The 18,459-nt window shown below is 41.0% G+C and overlaps 1 protein-coding gene across 1 annotated transcript in view; it reads left to right on the forward strand.

Moving 5' to 3' along the window:
* Pibf1 (progesterone immunomodulatory binding factor 1) overlaps positions 1 to 18,459 on the forward strand; it is a 184,085-nt gene that overhangs the window by 715 nt on the left and 164,911 nt on the right. The window contains exons 2-5 of the mRNA XM_036200021.1: positions 473 to 746; positions 2,998 to 3,098; positions 5,161 to 5,359; positions 10,827 to 10,946. Of these exons, the coding sequence (XP_036055914.1) occupies positions 495 to 746; positions 2,998 to 3,098; positions 5,161 to 5,359; positions 10,827 to 10,946 (672 nt within the window). The 5' untranslated portion in view covers positions 473 to 494. The remainder of the gene's footprint in view (positions 1 to 472; positions 747 to 2,997; positions 3,099 to 5,160; positions 5,360 to 10,826; positions 10,947 to 18,459) is intronic.

An 18,459-nucleotide genomic window follows, 5' to 3' on the forward strand; every position in this document is an offset into this window, starting at 1 on the left:
AAAAACAAACAAACAACAACAATATACATACATGTATACATAATGCGCGCGCGCGCGCGCACACACACACACGCACACACACACAGAGTCAGAGGGCTGGCTGAGTTCATGATAGAATTTGGTGACTGAAGCCGGGCGTGGTGGCAAACACCTTTGGTCCCAGCACTCGGAAGGCAGAGCCAGGCGGATCTCTGTAAGTTCTAGGTCAGCATGGTCTACAGAGTGAGATCCAGGACAGGCACCAAAACTACGCAGAGAAACCCTGTCTAGAAAAACCAAAAGGAAAAAAAAAAAAAAAAAGAATTTAGTGACTCAATATTTTATTTGAGCAGTAATTCATGGTAGTGATCTGGCATAGATTTGAGATCTTTCAGTGCCTAATGGTCTAGGCAGTCTTCAGTATCTCATTAATGCACAATATGCTCATAGTGGTTTTTTGATATATTTAAGCTTTTTTCTTTTTACTCTACAGAAGATTGACCCAGAATAATAAAATGTCTCGAAAAATTGCCAAGGAGTCAAAAAAAGTAAACATCTCTAGTTCTCTGGAATCTGAAGATATTAGTTTAGAAACAACCATTCATACAGATGATATTTCCTCATCAGAAGAACGAGAGGGTAAAGTCAGAATTACCAGGCAGTTAATTGAAAAAAAAGAAATACTTCATAATATTCAGTTACTGAAAATCGAGCTATCCCAAAAAAATATGATGATCGACAATTTGAAAATGGATTATCTTACAAAGGTAAGAACAAATGCAAATTTTATTTTACTTGTGTTATTGTATTTAAAGTGAAGATAAATAAGAAGTTGGTATATAGGTCATGTGTGGTGCCACACATCTTTAATCCCAGTACTCTGGAAGCAGAGGCAGGTGGATTTCTGAGTTCTAGGCTAACCTGGTCTACATAGTGAGGTCCAGGACAGCCAGGGCTATGTAAAGAGACACTGTATCCAAAAAAAGTATATGAAATCAGAATTTAAATGATAACATTACTTTTCCAGTACTGACTTTTTATACTTTGCATATTAAAAATGGGTATTTTAAATGTGAATGTGGATGAATTACTTTTGTAGCCTTAATTTTTAAAGTGCAGCATTAGTATAATATGTATTTTCATAGGAGTAATTTGTAGCCAAGTTTTGTGCTTTACCAAATGTGATGTGACTGACTAGTTTGATAAGAAGAATCAAGATCGTAATTGTATTGTTGAATCTGAGTTGTCCTTTCTCTAGAAATCTGATTTCCTTGTTTCCTTCCTACACTGTTACTGTGTCTGAGAGTTGCTGTATCACAGAAGTCAGGCTGAAGTGACCGCTGTCTTTAGCAAGTGTGTTGTGTAGAGAAGGATGGCCTGGTTCTTATATTTCTGCCTTGTGTGCTTATTTAATCCCAGGGTAGTTCATGGAATACCCGGTAGAGATTAACTAGCCCTAAGAAATAGTGAGCGATTACAAGACATGTTTCTTTAGTGTTACTCCTTCTGTTCCTAAGAAAATCATTTCCTCCTGACTGTGAACTAACTTTGCTCTTGTTCTTAGCTCTTCCTGCATTAGCCTTTCTGTTCAGCAGTGTTTCATTTCATTTGTACTTTCTCTGGTTAACTTGTTCTTCTATTTTAGTTCAATGCTGTGTATACTAAGATACTACAGTGGCCTTCTACTAGAAAAACTATACTTATTTGGGGCCAGTGACATGATTTGGTGGGTAAAGATGCTTAAGCATGCAAGCCTGGCGACCATCCACGGGCTGCATAGTGAAAAGAGAGAGCTAACTCCTGAAAGTTGCTTTGGCACGCACGCACTTGCACAAGGAAGGGCTGGAGAGATGACTAGGCAGTTATCAACACTTCTTACAGATGGCCTGGGTTTGAGTCCCAGAACCCACAGTTCCAGGGGATCCAATGCTGTTTTCTGGCCAGTGAGGGAACCAGACACAAACATAGTACACATACATAAACACAGGCAAAACATTCAAACACATAAAAATTCAGTAAACCATAAAATAAAAGATTGATTTAAATTTTTATTGTTTATTTGTTTTGAAGGTGCTAGGGATCAAACCCAGAGCTTTCAGCCTGCTGCACAAGTGCCCTGCCCATGAGGAAGCTAGAACAATTCTCTTCATGATGCCTCTCTAGAAAAAGCAGAAAATGCAGTTAGACTCGTCTGTTTTAAAGGAGAAACAAGAAGGGAAAGGAAGGGAGAAGGAATCAGTAGACAAACACAGGACCTGTTGTGCAGGGGTTTACAGAAAGCACAGCATACTGGGGAACTGGAAGATTTCTCTGGGCTGGAGCCCTGTCTTCTTCAGTTAGTCACAGAGCAAGTTGTTGGCAGCGGTCTCTTTAAGTGTACTCTGCTACAGTGTAGAAGGTTTTACAAAGACACTTACTTGAAAGTGGTGAACATTTGTTAGCACATTTATTATTTATTTATTTATTTTCTTATTTATTTTCTTATTTATTTATTTATTTTTGCCAGAGCTGAGGATCGAACCCAGGGCCTTGTGCTTGCTAGGCAAGCGCTCTACCACTGAGCTAAATTCCCAGCCCCTTGTTAGCACATTTTAAAGGTAAACTAAAGGGAGATGTGGAGGTTTGAGACCTATCAAGAAAGGAAATTGATGGGGAACCTGTAGTGGCCCAGGCAAGCATGTCACAAGAAACTCGTTCCTTTTTTACTCAGAAGCCACAGGGTGAGTGAGTTTGGCCGTTACTCATTTTGTTTTGGGTGTTTCTGCTATCAGCCATGTGGCAGTAAATGGAAGGTGTGTAGCACCTTACCAGTATGAGCAGAGTCCATCCATGAAGCTCCCTCTGAGTGAGCGGTGCATGTGAATTAAGGGCAAAGCCATCTCAATGATAGCCTGGTGCAAACATTTCTGAGACAGTAGCTTCAGCCCAGATTCTTTGAAGACTCTTACTCTGTTTCTTCTAAGTGTTTGTTGTTACGTTAATGAAAGCTGAGTGTGTAAATGTGTTCTCTCTGTTCAGATTGAAGAGCTGGAGGAAAAACTGAATGACGCCCTTCACCAGAAGCAGCTGCTAACTTTGAGATTAGACAATCAGTTGACTGTTCAAAAGAAAGATGCCAAGTAAGACATGTTTTTCACAAAAGCCTAACATCTATTTATCAATGAAAAGTCATTTTATTCTTGTTTATGTGTGCTGTTATAGGTTCTAATAGGGAAATTTTAAGTTAGATATGCTTATTATACTCACATGCAGACCACCAAAGGGTAGGTTGCTTTATAGCAGTATATAAATGCACAGTTAAAATTCAACAAATTCCGACCCTGTAAGCAATCCATAAGTTGCGTAAGGAGCTTTCTGAATTGAGCACAAGTGGGTGTGCAGATCACCTTTTTTCTTCCTTCACTTGTAAAACATTCTGCAGTGCCACAGCTGTTCAGTACACCATTACTGTGCCTGTGCATATCTCCAAGTAGATAGATACCTATTAGCCTGCTGTAATGGCTCCCTCCTGTAACCCCAGCTCTCGGGAGGCAGAGGCAGGCTGATGTCTGTGAGGTCGAGGCCAGCCTGGGCTACAGAGCGTGATCCAGGACATCTAGAGCTGCACAAGAGAACCATTTCTCAAAAAACAAACAAACAAAAAAAAAGGAGTTCAAGCTCATCCTTAGCTACATAGTGAGTTGAAGGCCATGGCTAGTTGAGGCCTTATCTCAAACAAACAGGCAAAGAAACAAAATAAAAATTTATTGTTAACTCTCAAATGTACCTATGTCAATTATACCTATGTAATTTACTTTGAAGTGATATAAACAATGACATTTTAGTAGAAAAATCTGTATTGTTTCTATAAAAACCAAAATAAGTTCATTGGAAGCACTCAATAAAAGTGAATAGCAAGGTTATAGAAATGGCCCAGCAGTTAAGAGTACTGACTGCTCTTCCAGAGGTCCTGGGTTCAATTCCCAGTAACCACAGAGCAGTTCACAATCTAATGTACTGTTTTGGTGTGCAGGCATACATGCAGACAAAGCACCTGTATACACAAAAAATAAAGACATGGCAGCTCACGCCTTTCATCCCAGCACTTGAGAGGCAAAGGCAGGCAGATCTCTATCAGCCAAGTCTGGTCTACAGAGTGAGTTCCAGCCAGCTAGAGCTACATAGCAAGACTTGTCTGAAAATAAACAAATAAATAAATAACAAGTCAGCAGAGGCAAGATAGGTATAAAGACAAAGCAAAACCATCAATGAGGGGTTGTGGTGGCACATGCCTTTAATCCCAGCACTTGGGAGGCAGAGCCAGGTAGATCTCTGTGAGTTTGGGGCCAGCCTGGGCTACAGAGTGAGTTCCAGGACAGGCGCAAAGCTACACAGGGAAACCTGTCTTAAAATACCAAAAAGAAGAAAAAAAAAACAAACCATCAATGAATATTATCTTCTAGATTTCTGCCAGTGTCTTTTAAGGTCTCCTCTAGGAAAGGGAAATAGTTCAGAGGTAAATGATTGCTGGAAGACCTGAGTTTGAATTCCCAGTAAAAGCTGAGAGTGGTGGTATGTTCCCAGAACTCCAGCACAGCAAGGGTGGAGACAAGAAGATCGCAGGAGCTCACTCCAGCCAGTCTAGGATGGTGACCACTAGGTTCAGTGCATGCTCCTATTTTTAAAAAGTAAGGTGAGGGTTGGGGATTTAGCGAAGTGGTAGAGCACTTGCCTAGCAAGCACAAGGCCTTGGGTTCGATCCTCAAATCCAAAAAAAAGTAAGGTGAAGAAACAGCTGAGAAAGACATTCTGACGTCAGCTCTGGCCTCCACACTGCTGGGATGGGTCAGTGGTTGAATGAATACTTATGGGGTTCAGTGTTAACTCTATTAAAGAGATATGTCTTGCAGTACCAAGATCAAAGAGAAATGGAAATTAAAAACTAGAATCCAAAGCCAATATATAAGGGTTACGACTTCAGCAGATTAAATGTATGATTTTGTGATTTGAATTTTTGGGTACTACTTAAAAATGTTGGTTCTCTAATTATTTGGGATTATATGTTTACTAATCTGTATGGATTAGTCACTTCATGTTTAATTAATTAGATAAATCAGCACTCATGATAGCCAAGAATACTATATGGAACTCTGAGAAAAATCTCAGTGATTTTAAAGCTTGCCATGAATTCTCTCAATGTAGGAAATATCAAGAACTAATGAAACAAGAAATGGAAACCATTTTATTGAGACAGAAACAACTAGAAGAGACAAATCATCAGCTAAGGGAGAAAGCTGGGGATGTCCGTCGAAACCTGCGAGAGCTGGAGCTGACAGAAGAGCAGTATGTGAAGCTGAAATCCTTTCCTGAGGACCAGCTCTCCATCCCTGAATATGTGTGTGTAAGTGTCCTGAGGACCAGCTCTCCATCCCTGAATATGTGTGTGTGTGTAAGTGTCCTGAGGACCAGCTCTCTATCCCTGAATATGTGTGTGTAAGTGTCCTGAGGACCAGCTCTCTATCCCTGACAGTATGTGTGTAAGTGTCCTGAGGACCAGCTCTCCATCCCTGAATATGTGTGTGTGTGTAAGTGTCCTGAGGACCAGCTCTCTATCCCTGAATATGTGTGTGTAAGTGTCCTGAGGACCAGCTCTCTATCCCTGAGTATGTATGTGTGTAAGTGTCCTGAGGACCAGCTCTCTATCCTTGAATATGTGTGTGTAAGTGTCCTGAGGACCAGCTCTCCATCCCTGAATATGTGTGTGTGTGTAAGTGTCCTGAGGACCAGCTCTCTATCCCTGAATATGTGTGTGTAAGTGTCCTGAGGACCAGCTCTCCATCCCTGAATATGTGAGTGTAAGTGTCCTGAGGACTAGCTCTCTATCCCTGAATATGTGTGTGTGTAAGTGTCCTGAGGACCAGCTCTCCATCCCTGACAGTGTGTGTGTAAGTGTCCTGAGGACCAGCTCTCCATCCCTGAATATGTGTGTGTAAGTGTCCTGAGGACCAGCTCTCTATCCCTGAATATGTGTGTGTAAGTGTCCTGAGGACCAGCTCTCCATCCCTGAATATGTGTGTGTGTAAGTGTCCTGAGGACCAGCTCTCCATCCCTGAATATGTGTGTGTAAGTGTCCTGAGGACCAGCTCTCTATCCCTGAACATGTGTCTATAAGTGTCTGTGTCATCTGTGCAAAACTCAAAAGCTAGCAGGAGTGGCTCATGCTGTAATCTCAATACTTGGAACATGGGACAAGGGATCAGCTCCTACAACTATGTAGTGAATTGGAGGCCATCTTCTACAACAGGAGTCCTTGTTTCAAAATACACACACACACACACACACACACACACACACACACACAGGAAAAAAAAAACATAAAGCTCCATCCATTCTCAGACAGAAATGGGCATTTATGTAGAGGCCTTCTTCATATATTTGTTTTTTATTTTTCTGTTTTAAGTTAGCATGCAAAGTAATGAGTTCCATTTTGATGCATATGTGACATTATGGGTTGTTTTCTCTTGTCCTCTCTGGAGTCTCCCCTATGCTGCCTGTCCTCGCTGCAGCTGGTTCCTTTCCTCCCCGTGAGAGGTCCCCTCCTCTGCTCTCCTTTACATGTCATCAGGGACCCTCTCTCTTTCCTCATGACCCCTTTCCTGGGTTCAGAAATACACATGTTTCATTTTAAATTAGGTTCCACATGGGAGAGAAAAACGTAGTGTTTGTCTTCTGAGTCGGTCTGGATCAAGAAAGGAGGCAGGAGAAGGCGATGCATGAAGGATAAGAAGCTTAAATGAAAGAAAAAGTGAAGGACTGTTACAGGAGAAAAGAGGAAGAAGTTAGAACAGAAAATAGATCTCTCGATTATGAGGAAGTTCGAAAACCAGGTCAGATAAGTGAAGAAGGGGACAGAGACAGAAAGATACGAGTATTTGAAGCAGGTACAATCAAGTAGCACAAAATAAAGGGAGAGATGGAGAAACATGGAGGGAAAAGAAGACAAAGAAAATATATGGCCTAATGAATAATGTATGCAAACAAAATTAGATGTGTATTTATAGACTATAAAAACAATTTTTAGTGCTGTAAAGTTAAAAATGCTAAAAAGTGCACCAAAGGGGGAAAATCATAATATTAAAAAAGATTAAAAACAAGAAGAAAGGGCCAGGCGGTGGTGGTGCACACCTTTAGTCCCAGCACTCGGGCGGCAGAGGCAGGTGGATCTCTGTGAGTTTGAGGCCAGCCTAGGCTATAGAGTGAGTTCCAGGAAAGGCTAGCAAAGCTACACAGAGAAACCTTGTCTCAAAAACAAACAAACAAACAAACGAAAACAAAAAACAAACAAACAAACAAAAAAAACCCAAGAAGAATGAAGTATCAGAGCAGCTTCCTGCTGGGCCTCAGAAGTTGGAGGTTGCCAGTTATATCCATGGAGACACAATTAGTTATTCATGTGGGCTCTAGGCTTCCCTGAGGCTTATGCTGTTTAGGATACTCTACTGGATACATGCCAGGTGTCTCCTCCTTGACTGTGGTAGTGTTATGTGCCATAGATCCTTGCTGGCCATACTAAACTTTGTAGTCTTTTGGTGTGGCCCGTGTTCTAGTTAGTTGGAGATGTTTCCCACGGGTGTTAGTAGTGTGGGAAGCATCCACAGCAGATCTGTGTAGGAAGAGAACCTGTCTTTGTCCTTGCCTAACCTCTAGGCTCTGATCCTGCTGGAAGGATGCAGCTATGGTAATCAGAGTTCTTGGGCTTTGTAGTAGGGAATGGGACATTGGTAGCTTCAACAGTTGATTGGTGCATCTGTTGACATCAGGTCCAGGGCTATCGACTCTAGGCCTGTTCTTAGCTGAGATAGGTCCTGGCCACTGAAGGCAGCACTGTACTTCTCTGTACACTTCTCTGCCTGAACCAAGCCTCCAGCTGCTTGTGCTTTCCTCCAGTCACCCTGCTGTCCACTGTTGCCCACCCCCTTGGGCTTTTCCTCACCCTGGTGTTGTGGCAGACCAAACTGAGACTCACTGACCTGTGGTTGTTCCAGGTTCTTGGGCCCCTAGGGTAGTTCAGTTTGCAACAGTAGCTTATGTCTCAAGATGGCTGTTGCTTGCCACCCACTAAGTCACGTGAAAAGACAACAATGAGATTTCCCTCCACTGCTGACCCACTCCTGTAGGAATGAGTGTCACACCAAAACTTTTAACTAGATTTGAGGTTCCTGGGGGCTCTGGGCTTGGAACTGCTGGCATTCATTTGGTGTACCTTTTGAAAGCCACTTTTGGTCACCCACCCTGTCCTACTAGATTCAGCTTGTATGTGTTATGTATGTGTACTGTTGTATGTACACATGGATATGCATGTGTGTAGAGGCCAGAGGACAGCCTTGGGTGTCTCTCAGGCATAGCTTTATTTTTATTTATTTACTCATTTATTTTTGAGACAGAGTCTCAATGGCCTGGAACTTGCCAATTAATTAGAGTAGTGAACCCCAGGAATCTGCTTGCCCCACCCTCCCAGCACTGGGTACTAATCATGTGCCACCACACCTGGCTTTGTTATGTGGGTTCTGAGTATTGAGCTCAAGTCCTCCTGCTTCTGGGAGACATTGACCAACCCAAGCCCCTCAGCTCACTTCCTACCAGTCCATGCTCTGTCTTTTTTCTGTACCTTTCAAGTATTCTTTTATTTCCTTTGTGGATTCCTGAACCCTTTCTGTCTTTGGTGTAGCCTTGTTTGTCTTACTCTGAGTCTCCTCCTCTGGCTCATCCAGGGCCAAGTGAAACCTATCTCACCCCAAGGGTATTGCTTTTGAAACACCCAACGACCCTCATGAAAATGGAGAGTACCTTTAAGACCAAAATTTTAGTGACTCCATAGTCCATAAAATGAATCATTTTCTGGTGGTTTTAATATTCTCTAAGGGGAAAACTATGAGACTGAACCAGATTAGTATTGTCTGGGATTAATTAGGAATAATGGGGGGAGAGTGGAGTTTTTATGGTTATTAAGGGGTAAAGATGGGGCAGAGTCTTGGTGATAGATTAGTTCAGAATCTAGTATTCCTAAATAAACTTGTACTTAGGCCTAATCTTTGGCGTGAGTCTCAAGTCATTTTGGTATCAGGACCTCCTTCTGGCCTAAAGAGTTTTTGTTTGTATGGGCATATCCATTTTATTTGCAATATTTGCAATTAAACCTTAAAGAAACAATTTAGGCACAAGAAGGGTTGGGTACGATGTGCTTGTCTAAAGTCCCAGCTACTTAGAAGGCTGAGACAGGAGGATGTCTTGAACCTAAGGGTTCAAGGTGGCCAGCCTGAACAATATAGCAAGACTTTATCTAAAAATATGAATAAAAACACAGACTTAGATACACTCCCTATTTGCTTTAAAAATCAGTGTCATCATCATCTATCAATGAGAATGGACTCAAACAGAATCATTCTTAATATCACTAGGAAATACTTTTCGTTTTGTGATTCCCTAAAAGAATTGAGAAGAGTGGCAGGCCAAGGCCAGGAGTCCCTAAAGCACACCCTGACAGCTGTTGATGTGTTGGGTATGATTTTTACCTCAAGAGCCTACTTTTTCCCCGATTTGTGAAATAGCTAAGACTGTACCTATATTTCTGTTGGAAAGATTGACTGTGAGTGTCTAAAACATGTTCAGTGCTTAGCACAGTGCTCACTGTGTCCTGGCGAATGTGCAGTTCTCCCTACTGTCTGCTGGAGTGGGAGCTGTTCTTGGCTCTCCATGGGTTAAGGTTTCTGGATCAGTGACTTGAAAGAAAATCAGACATTAGCTTTCTGTCCAGCTTTTGATTGAAGGGGGTCTGTTATAGTTTTTCTGACCAACACATACTGTCTAAAACTAATACTGTAAGTGCTGTCATTAAAAATTCATTCATAGTACATATAAAGTATATACATTTTTGAGTTTTAGTATTCTTTCACACTTTTGCATGGAATATTATTCTAACTGTTTGATGTAGATTTCACTGCCTTAAAGACCAACCTTAGCACATGGCCGCTTATTAGATAGGGTGTTTTTGCAATATGCTCATATGTTAAGGACTTTAGATTATATCCCTATGTAATAAGTAATCCTGAATTGTTCTCTCCTGACTCACTGATGGCTTCTTAGGTTCTTAGAACCCTGTAGGTTGGAATACTTGGGTGATGACTGGAAAGTGAAGAATGGAGAGGTCTGAATTGAGTGGGAATAGTGATAGAAGAGGTACCTTCTGATTCACTCCCAGGTCTCCTAACACTGCAGGGGAAGCCACATTGTAGATTGTTGCCAAGAGCCTGGGATTAGAGCAAAGAGTAAAATGTATCTCTTCATCAAACTGAGATTTCAGTTGACAGAGCAGTGTATAAAATCCCTGCCTTCACAGAGCTTACCTTGCTGTAGAAGCTATCAAACAGCAACTTAAAGTGTTTTATGTGGAATGTCTCCCAAGTGCTCCAAGAAAGCAAGCAGGGATGGAGAATAAGGAGTTCAGTTAACTTTGCAGGTTACTTTGTTATTATAAATTCAATTTGATTTATCACTGCTCTATCTGTGGAGAATGTATTCCAAGTCTGCTGGTAGGAACCCTTGGTAGCATATTGTGTTTCCTGTATATGTATATCTGTGGTGAATTTTATATAAGATATTGTCAACAGGGCTAACAAAAACAATTATACTAACATACCTTAATAAATTACTTGACAGATTTCCAAAATTTTCCAGTTACTATTTTTACCGCAAGTGAATGAGAGTAAATGGCAGAAAGCGGCCAGGGCAGCCTACTGCGCTGCAGAGCGGCAGTGCCTAGTTCTGATTGGACTCAAGAGTGCTCATTTTCCTTTGCTTGTTTTTTCAAGATTCGATTCTATGAGCTTGTAAACCCACTAAGGAAGGAAATCTCTGAACTACAAGCGAAGAAGAATGAACTGTCGGAAGAACTAAGTACGAACCAGGGCCAGCTGAAGCAGCTGACAGAGGTTGGTTTGATTTCTATTATTAAAGACATTGCAACTTTCCCACAAGAACTTGTCCATGTTTGTGGGAAGGAGCACAAAAGGGCTAGAAAATGAGCCTGGGATACTGACTGCTGCACGATAAATATGCTTTTAACGTATAATCCACATTTGTTGTTGTAACTCATTTTCATAATCAAATGCTTTTGAGATCACAAACCAGCCATATCCGAATGTTCTTATGCAAGAAATATGCACAAAGGAGTTTATAATTTCTCTAGCCTTAGATAAAATATAGGCTAGATATGGATTCCAATGGTAGGAAGAAAAAGAATGTATTTGACTTTTTTTACTAGAGACTCATATGTTCTTCTGTGGCAGAACAGTCTTCATTATTTCTGGCGTGTAAGAATTAATAGCACCCCATTCATTTTTAGAAGTATCTTAATCTGGTTGATGAATTATAAGGCTATCATGCTTACAACTCTTTATTTGCAGAAGGGTGAACTGATGAATAGTCTGATTATAACGTTGGTCAAATGTCATCAGAATGCCATCATGTACTTATAATCAGCTAAATAAAAAATAGTGGTGGATTGATTCATTATATGCTGTAACAGATTAAAAAAAAAAACGGGTTTGGTGTTTTCTCCAAAAAGTCCATCAAACTAGAAGGGAAACAAGCTTATAATTTATAAGTCAAGTCTACAGCTGTCGTTCATTGTAGATTTATCCTTGTCCATGGTATGAAAGGTGGCTGCACTGTCCATGTGTCAGTCATTCCTCATCAAGTGCAAGTAATTCTTCGGAGCATGTGGACTGTTATTAATGTTTGCCCTGCATGTCATTAATATGTATGATGCTGTTCTCATGCCAGCAACAGTGAGAGACGTGAACTGCCCTCAGGGAGTTTAAACTCGAGTACACTAAAGTGTCAGGTTGGAACATTCCTGTTTATTCTGTGATCTTGACCAAGTCATTTAACAGTTCTTTTCAAATGAAGAAAATAGTTTGCCCTTTTTTTCCACTGGATCACCCTGTTTCTATTTGGTAGGAAAATGTTGTCTTTACCAAGTTTTGTACAAATAGTTATGTGATGTCCTATTTCAAGGGTAGGTTTTTCAATGCTCTTACCCAGAAGTAAGTCATTATATTTAGTATATATTTTCAGTACTGTACTTTGATACTTTGAGCAGGAAGGAACTGTCTAGCCCAGTCCCAGCCTGATCTCTGTGTCCTGCTGCATAAGCTTGTGGCATCTTCAGCAATCAGGTCTCTTACTATCTTGTCTAGTGGACAAGCAACAGCCCTGGCAATTGCCTGGAGTGTTTTGGGACTCTGTGGCCAGCCACTCACTGGGAGGTGACATTGGGATGGTTTAGTAACCAGTGGCTTCTGGATGCAGCTTTATCCCACCACACATGGTGCCTGTAATCAAGTCATTCTGTTGGTTTGAATTGTTTGCTAACTTTTTCAAGTATCAGTTTCTTCATGGCATTTTCTTCTATCATTAGTTTTTGTTGACCATCCTCTCAATTCTCCTCCATCACCCTGCACCATTCCCCTGTCCCTTAAATGTTTCCCCTTTCTCCTTCCATGCCACCCCATGGCCCCTTTCTTCTTCCCATGCCTCTACACACACTCATCCCCATGTAAGTGCATGTATGTCAAAGTTAGGAGCTAGTATTTACACATGAGAGAAAACATACAGTATTGGTCATTCTCTACATGAGTTCCCTCACTTAATAGTTTCCAGTTCCATTCATTTTCCTGTAAATTTCATTATTTCATTTTCTCTTAGAACATGAATAAAATTTCATCATGAATATATTCCACTTGGTATTATCTAGTCATCAGCTGATCGACATCTAGGCTGATTCCATTTCCTTGTTATTGTAAATAGCTCACTTGTATGTGCAAGTATCTCTGTGGTGAGATATAGAGTACTTTTGGCATATGTTTAGGTGATATGGAAGTTCTGTTTTTAGCTTTTTAAAAAACTTCCACACTGATTTCCAAAGTGCTGCACCAGTTTGCACTCCCACAACAGTGAGTGTGGGTTCTTCTTCCTGTGCATCCTCATCAGCATTGGGTGTCACTTGTTTTCTTCACCGTGGCCGTTCTGCCTGGGATAAGACGGACTCTCAAAGCAGCTTTAATTTGTATTTCCAGGATTGCTGAGGATGTTGAGCATTTAAAAAAACACTTATTGTCTAATAATGGTAATTTTATTATTAAAGCAAGATGGTTTATATCTGTCCTCATTTGCTTTCTGTTGTGATAAACACTATGACCTAAGCAACTTGGGGAGGAAGGAGTTTATTTCATCTTATACATTACAGTTCCTCATCTAGGAAGCCAGGGCAGAAGCTCAGGTGAGAACCTGAAGGCAGGAACTGAAGCAGAAACTGTGGAGCAATGCTACTTGCTAGTTTGCTCTGAGACTCACAGTCCGTCTTTCTTATATAGGCCTAACCCACCTGATGAGAGATGGCATCGCACAGTAGACTGGAATCTCCTCTATCTATTAGCAGTCAAGAAAATGCCCCACACTGTGACACTATGACCATGGCAACTCTTTTTTTTGTTTGTTTGGGTTTTTTTGTTTGTTTGTTTGTTTTTTGGTTTTTCAAGACAGGGTTTCTCTGTAGCTTTGGAGCCTGTCCTGGACTAGCTCTGTGGACCAGGCTGGCCTGGAACTCACAGAGATCCACCTGCTTCTGCCTCCTGAGTGCTGGGATTACAGGCATGCGCCACCACCACCTGGCAACCATGGCAACTCTTACAAGAAAATCATTTCATTGAGGTGGTGGCTTACATTTCAGAAGTTCGGATCCTTATCATCATGGTAGGGAGTCTGGCCGCATGCAGGCAGATGAGATGATAGAGGAGCAGCTGAGAGTCTTACTAGCAGGCAACAGGAAGTCCACTGAGACACGGGGCAGTATCCTGCCCATAGGAAACCTCAAAGCCCGCCCCACAGTGACACACTTCCTCCAATAAGGACACACCCACTCCAACAAAGCATACCTCCTAATAGTGCCACTCCCTTGAAATTATGGGGGCCAATTACTTCAAACTGCCACATGTGTCAATTTGACAACCAAGATTAATTAGAATCTGAAGTGTGTGATTTTTAAACAAAAAGTTCAGACTAAGATAAAAATCAAGTGAGATTATCAACAGGTAAGGACTGGAGAGACTATTATGATCTATAAGGTAAGGTGTTAAGATCTGGGTTACTGAAGAATCCCCTGGAGATGGTAGGTTACTGGGATTCAATTACTAATGAGAACTAGTCTTCAGCTCCTAGTTTACTGCAAATACTAAGTGAAGTGGCCAGTTTTTCAATTGGATGTTTCTGATGTGTTTCTTCTGTTGCTTGAAATGTTTTCATTTTGGTGCTTTGGTGGCATTTCATATTCTTCTCCTCTTTAGTATGTAGGATCTGTCTGTCTGTCTATCTATCTATATATCTATCCAATGAAAACATAGAATTTCCCATTAAATACAAATGTAATAGCAAATCTTTACTTTTCTAGAGATGGATCATTTAAAATTTCTTGATCACTACAAAAGTAAATGTTCCTTTTTACCTTTTTGTGACAAAATATAGTTTCTTTCAATTCAGGAAAGAAAACAAGCTTTATTCATCTGTTGCAAGGGCTGAGCCCCCTGTAATAAAAAGACATATTAACAAAAGAAGAGCACTGCAGGTTTGTTTAACCTCAGTTTAATGGAACACAGGAGCCTTCAGAAATGAAGGCCCATAGAACCCTACATTTGTGTGGACACTCGTTGTAAGTGTTAGAGGACAAGGGCTGTGTTTAATGGCAGTAGCCTGGGCAGAGGAGCTGGGAGGGCTGAGGGACACCTGGCCAGGCCTGCTGGTTCAGATTCTTGGCTTCTCTTCCTGGCATTCCTTCTGTTTAGATGTAGAGCCATACACTTCTGACATCTTCAGAGGAGGAGAGGAGAAAGCCAGAGTCAGAAAAAGTCAGACTTCCTAGGGCCTGTGGCCTGCTGAGGGAGGCAGGGTGGTGGTGAGGGCACTTTCCCTTTCTGGGGCCCAGCTCCTAGCCGGAGGGTGCAAGGCAGAGATTATTCTAGTTCTCTTGAAAGGCGTCTTTGGCTTCAGACACTCTGTGTTCCTCCCCACCCTGCTCCAAGCTACCATTCAGCAGGCAAAGAAAGGGTTTGGGTTTGGTTTTTGGGTTTTTTTTTTTGGTAGCAGACCACCTGAAAATGTTTTCCTGTTTTTCTGTCTTTGGCAAGTGTGAGGAAAAGGTAGTGCTGCTTGGTTCAACAGTGAGATGAATGACTTCGATAGATCTTAGGACAAGACGCTGCTGTTACCGGCTGCAACCATAGTAAACTTACTGAGCTTTAGTAAGTGTGACCAGAATATTCATATTATATTATGTGTATGATCTCCTCATACAACAATTTAGTAACTAGTTGGTGTCCAACTTACTCATAGTTAAGGCTGGGTGTTTTAAAGGGAATGAATCTTATAAATGCCTAATTTGAAAATTCAATGAAATATGGATTTTGAGAAGTGTAATAGCTACATGGCCGAGGAATTTTAGGGTATGCCAATGGCAGACTTGCATGTAAGCTCATGTGTAATCCCAGTGTTAATGGGGCGAGGAGAGCAGGACTAATCTTCGAGGTTAACAAATGCCTGACTAGAGACCCCAGGAACTGTAAACGCACAAACTGAGCCTTAGCTGAGCTTGTGTAAGGTGTGAGAGGTAGGATTGGTGAATAGTGTAAGCCTCTGGAGAATTCCACCAGTTTTTTAAATGAGTATGTGATGAGATTTCATTTAAGCCATATGTGTATAAAACATACAGAATTAAATCTATAAATTTTTCAAAAAGCTAATGATAAGGTTCCAAATTTTTTACTAAATTTTGACACTTTTAAAAATTGTAGTAAAGTTACATTTCACATTGATGCAGCCATGCCAACCGTTCTGAAGTATTCGATTGTACCTCAGCGCTTTTCTGTCTTGTACCACTGAAGCTCCAAACCCTTAGACACTAACCCGCCCTTGCTCTCCCTGTCCCTGAGGACCACTTTTCCACTGTGTTTCTATGGTTTTGATTACTTTAGACACTGCATGTGAATGGACTCATGCAGTGTTACTATTTATTTCATTTAGTATATAATCAGATTCATTCATGTTTTAATATAATTTCCTTTTTGAAGATCTTTTATAATATGTGCATCTGCCACATTTCTTTATTCATCTACAGTGGACATCTGGGTTGATTAAACTTCTTGACAATATTTGACAGACTTTTAAGAATTGTTTTTTTGATTTCTGAGGGAATTGCTTATCTCCTTAGCAGGTGAAGGATAAAGAACCAAAATATAGGAAAGAAAAAGATCTCAAATATAAACCTTCTCGCTGGGCGGTGGTCACATGCCTTTAATCCCAGCACTCAGGAGGCAGAGGCAGGTGGATCTCTGTGAGTTCGAAGCCAACCTGGGCTACCGAGTGAGTTCCAGGAAAGGCACCAAAGCTACACAAAGAAACCCTGTCTTGAAAAACCAAAAGTAAAATAAAATAAACATTCTCTAGAGACAACTGTTAAGTCTAGTGTTATTAAATATTCAATCGTTTAATTTATTACATTGATGAGGAAGAACAAATTACGATTTCAAGCTTTGCAAGATTTGTCCGAGCATGGAATACCAAACTCGTGAGGCAAGTTGGGGACTGTTTCAGATTATGACTTGGAGGTTCTCCTTTTTTTATGTAAGCTGTCAGTTTACATATCCAAATGAGCATGTGCAAAATTGACCACCAGCCCTTGAGACTGTAAAACTTTCACATTATTATAGAAAGGTGAAAACATAAATACTATTAGCTGACTATTAGTATTTCATTGCTACAATAAATACTTGATACAATCAAATTATAAGAGAAATGCTTTACTTTGACCCCCCAGTGTTTTGAGGTTTCAGTCCATGGTTGGTTGGCCCTGTTGTTTAGGGGCCTGGTTTAAAATTACACAGCATGGTTGGGAGTGCGTAACAGAGTGAAACAGAGAGGGGAACAGCCAGATTCCACAACCCCTATGAGAACAAACCCCCTGGAGTCCTCCATGAGAGATCCTTAAAGGTTCCCGTCAGCTCCCAGAAGCAAACTCAAAGCAGACTGTACCTATGCATGGTTCTTTGTGCGCACTCCCAATCCTGAGGGAACAGTAACTTGAAAGGGTTTCACAGTAAACACCAGTGTGTATAGGACATAATTCTGCCATTAGCATTTCTGTTTGTTTCACGTTATACATATATGTTATAGGATATACAGCTCTGTCCCTCAGTTGTATTTAATTTTGTGAGAAAGTTCTGGACTCTTCAAGTATGGGTAGTGTCTTCACTTTCTGGGGAAGACTATTCCATTGTGTATATTCCTGCATGTATTAACTGATGGGCATTTGCTATGCTTCCATTTTAGAGACATGAATAAAGCTGCTACAATATTTGCACATGGATTTATATATGCACATATGTTCTCATTTCTTTTAGGTAAATCTTTAAGTGTGGAAATTTTTGCTTCAAGTATTTTTATTTGATACTTTATTAAAGCTTTTACTTCCAGGCTACTTATTATAAATATGTCATCGGTTATGCCTTTGAGGTAGTGTAATAGCTGCTTAGGATAATGCTACTAGTTCCAGTGCATAGGTCACCGCGGTGTGTCTCTATGTTTGTCTTTTCCTTTAAGCATATGTCACATGTTCCTATTAACTTTCTTTTTTAAAAATTCATCAGAGAGTACAGTTAGGTGAGACTAGGGTGAGGAGACTGAAGTTCCTTCTGGACAGAACTGATGTTTTTATTTTAGGAGATTAGCTTCACCAGGCCCAAACTCTCTCCTGTGTCCATCTGGTAGCAGGACACATTTCAGTTCTGCTGTTCTGACCTTTGTGGTCTAGAGAGTCTGTCCCATATATGTATTGATCGGGGGCCAACAGCCTAGGCAGATCACCCATGGAATCCAGTTCCCCTTCTTCGGCTGTCTCTGGAATTCCTTCCTCCCTCTGCTGCAGGTGTGGCTGTCTTCTGACTCTGCCAGGTACAGAGACTGAGGACCTTGTACTCCACCGTTGTGTATCCAGCATGGCCCAGAAGGGCCTGCCCTCGTGCTAAACACATTGAGAACAGACAGATAGAGCTGGGAAACTCACCCAAGTGCTGCTCTCTTCACTAGTTGAGGCACCCTCTGCCTGGGCCTGGCTTCTGGCTTGCCTGGGCCTCACTCATCCTTGAATCTGCCAGAGGACTATTGAGACAGGAGCTTGTTTCTCCACTACCTTAGGTAGAGTGCGGGTAAGCTTGTCTACACACAAGAAGAAAAATTCTGTATGGATGAAGAACATTTGGCCTTGAGATCTCTGTAGAAAGAAACTTAGTTTCATTAGTAACTATTTGGGGTTTACTGATAGGAATGAATGATAACACATTTTTTATCATTACATATGAAAGAATGTACTAGAAGCAGAACTTGTAAAAGGCATGT

This window comes from Onychomys torridus, chromosome 9 (genome assembly GCF_903995425.1).
Source record: "Onychomys torridus chromosome 9, mOncTor1.1, whole genome shotgun sequence".
NCBI lineage: Eukaryota > Metazoa > Chordata > Mammalia > Rodentia > Cricetidae > Onychomys > Onychomys torridus.